This window comes from Megalopta genalis, chromosome 7, assembly GCF_051020955.1.
Source record: "Megalopta genalis isolate 19385.01 chromosome 7, iyMegGena1_principal, whole genome shotgun sequence".
Lineage (NCBI taxonomy): Eukaryota > Metazoa > Arthropoda > Insecta > Hymenoptera > Halictidae > Megalopta > Megalopta genalis.
In genome coordinates, this window is record NC_135019.1 from 22746237 (window position 1) to 22749554 (window position 3318).

Genomic DNA, 3318 nt, shown 5'->3' on the forward strand with positions numbered 1-3318 from the left:
ATAAAGAGGAACTTTTTTCTTTAAGTAAATAGAGCATACTTATTATATGATACAAACATCGGGTAATAAAAGTCTTCGTACGCTTAATAATAATACGAATTTAAAGACTATTAATACTCTGGAGGGTTGCCTTTCGTTTGAATTACAGCTTGTAATCGTCGCTATATTGATTGCACTAAGTTGGAAATAATTTCATTGCTTATATCCTCCCATTCAGATTTTAAAATGTTGTTTTAATTCTTCCCGATTCGAAATCGGCGTAGTTCTAATTTTTCGGTCCAATTCTTCCCAAAGATGTTCAACTGGATTGAAATTCAGAAGCTGAGGAGGTGTTGTTAACACATGGGGAATATTATAGATAAGCCATTGTACTAAATACGATTTGTGTTTAGGCTCTTTATCTTGGTAGAAGTTATTATCATTCAAAATTCCAAATTTCTCCGCACTAATTTTTAAGTTATCTTTGAGTATATTTAAATAAACAAATTTATCCATAACACCAATTATGTGCAAATTGCCCGTGTCCTTTGCACTCTCATGCAACCCCATACCTGATATTCCTAATCTTCTCCACACCTTTTTCTTTCTATCATTGTTAAAAATGTTATATTTACTTTCGTCTCAAAATATAGTTTTTCGCCAAAACGACGTGAATTTACCGACATAATTTTTTGTGAATCACAATCGTTTCTTACGATTAGTTTCGCTGACGAATACCTTATGTCTTGCGGTACGTGCATGAAAATTATTTCGATGTTCTGTACGACGTATCGTTTCAGCATGCACATAAATTCTATCCAATTCTCGTAATTCTGTTGCAATACCTGTTGCACTTGTAGTAGGTTCCGCTTTTATTTTTCTTAACATAAAATTTCCTTCCCTAGTTCCTAAATTCTTGGGTCTTCCCGTACGCAGCTTATTAACAACACATCCTTCTTCTTTATATTTTCTTACAATGTATTGTATTGTAGAATGTGATTTCCCAACCATGCTTGCAATTTCCCATAACGATTTTTACTTCTTAAATAAATTAATAACTTTCCGCTTTTCAATAGTCGCTTCTCTTCGTTTTTAATTGCGACTCATATTTGCAAACTAATTTTATAATTGAATTACTGCACTCGTTGCTAACAGACTACTAAGGCATTCTACGGTTAATATTCAGTATTCAGATGTTTCAGTTTGTTATTTGTTTCAATAATAGAGCATTTACGCATCTTATCGCGCAACTGTACGAAGACTTTTGTGGCCCAATATTTGTACCATTTAATAAATATGCTCTATTCACTTAAAGAAAAAATGTTCGTGTTTATTTACTCGTATACAGTTTTGAAGACTAAAAGATGTTCTTTAATTTTGTGTAAACACATTCTGAAAAAACGTTATGTAAATACTAATAAAATTGAATTGATCAAATTTTATTCTGATATACGAACACTTTTGTAGGCAACAATAGCATAATCCAAAAATGAAGTACCAGAACGTAAGAAGATTTCTGACGTTTTTGCGGTTTGATGATCGAAGTATGTAAATGTACTGCACGTCAATACTGGTAAATATAGTTTATCCCTTTGACTGCGGCGTGCTCTTGAAGAGAACCATCAATTTAAACGAAATGAAGTAGGTATGTTAATCGCTATGACTGACTGCCGCATATTATTACGTATTTAAAACAATGATGCATTGGTGCAACAGCATAGGTGTCCACAAAATGTAGAGGGCGTACATGTATGCCTTTCGTGCATATCGGTAAACTTGTGAGGGCGTATATAATGCCTCTTGTAGTCGAAGTATTAAGAGGATTAGATTACAGCTGATTTTGAAGCCTTTATGTTTGTGTCTTGAAGAGCTTCTCAGTCCTGTATCATCAATAGTTAAACTACAAGAAAATCATAAATATAGTTCGCTCTCAATAGCGTCACATGCGAATCATTCAAAAAACTGAAAAATCAGTTAAGATGATTGTTATTAATCGTTTGAGTCCCAGGGCTCATTGAAAAACACGGTCGAAAAATGCCGAACAACGCGATATCGCTTGTCTTAATATGCGTACTCTATTAGTTTATAAATATTTCAAGTTTTCTTCAATAAAGATTATTGAGAAGATAACAATGAAATATAAAATGTGTTAGTTGTATTATTTACATTTAAAAAAGCAGCTATGCGATGTACGTGCATCAGCAAAGTTGAGCGTGCTACTTCGACAGTCTGTGAGTACACTGTCAGTTGTCCATAGCGATCAAATATTCTGACCCATCTCGGCAGAAAATCAAAACCCAAACGGTTAAATTGATTCATACGAATAGCCGTATTATTGAAAACAAAATTCCCGGTTTTAATTAAATTCATCGAAACGATGCACGAGCATACTGGCAATATTAAGATGATTAAACAATACAGGGAGGAGATAAATTGCCACCGTACGAATTTATGATATTTATACTCTTATTAATATTCGGACACCATTTAAAACGGTATAACTGTTTTAAATCTGGACTAAACGACTTGAATTTTTTTTTAGATGATAAAGGGACCAGTATACTAGACCACAACTAGAATGCTTTTATTAACTTTGCTATTGCTTGGAATGACAAAAAAAAATAACAAGCTATCATTGTTTAAATTTTTTATCTAAACCTACAAGGGAAATTAAGAACATGCATCTTGTAGAACTCGATAACTCACGTGCTTGCTGAAAATTTCATCGAAATCGGTTGACCTTAACACGAACTGTGAACACCAATAACTATTAGAAATCTGCAGTTTTTTAAATCTTTCAACGCTTGTAACTTGACTCTGGAATAATCGAATTCGATCGAATTTTCAACACGCATATAAGTTATCGAAAGGCATTTTTCGAATTTTCGTTCTAGGCTTTGCCTTACCAAGTAATAGCAAAATTGGAAGAAAGTATTTTAGTCATTGTTTGGTAGACTAGTCCTCCTATCATCTAAAAAAAATTCAACTCGTTTAGTCCCGTTATAAAACAATTATTTCGTTTTAAAAAGTGTCGAATGTCGAAAGCCGATAGTTGTTTGTGGGAATATTTACAACTCCGGGGAATTCTCCAATTCCGAATGAAATATTTTTTTATTTGTATACACGAAGCCATTCATCATCGAAAGCTATTTAACATTTCTTGGAGAAACTTATTTGCGTCTTCAGCGGCCCTGGGGGGATACTATCTTGTAGGGTGATTTTATCTTTGAACGTGACCTATTTTCAGATATGACGAAATATTTAGAATGGTATGCATGCAAATGTCTAAATCTAAATATTCTCATTGTTTGAACGACTTTTTGTGAATACGATGGAGCT

The 3318-nt window shown here is 33.3% G+C and overlaps 1 protein-coding gene across 1 annotated transcript; it reads right to left on the reverse strand.

The window, feature by feature from the left end:
* Nucleotides 1-213: 213 nt before the first annotated feature.
* Nucleotides 214-990, reverse strand: LOC143259844 (uncharacterized). Its single transcript, XM_076523588.1, has 2 exons — nucleotides 683-990; nucleotides 214-586 (listed from the first exon to the last, which is right to left on the reverse strand). The coding sequence occupies exons 1-2, from the start codon at nucleotides 988-990 to the stop codon at nucleotides 214-216; spliced, it is 681 nt and encodes a 226-aa protein (XP_076379703.1).
* Nucleotides 991-3318: the final 2328 nt, after the last annotated feature.

Bases quoted from the DNA above. Each gene is read 5' to 3' on its own strand.
- LOC143259844 (XM_076523588.1), bottom strand. From the start codon at position 990: ATGGTTGGGAAATCACATTCTACAATACAATACATTGTAAGAAAATAT. The intron at 587-682 runs GTGATTCACAAA...TAACAATGATAG, and splicing joins ACTAATCGTAAGAAACGATT to AAAGAAAAAGGTGTGGAGAA.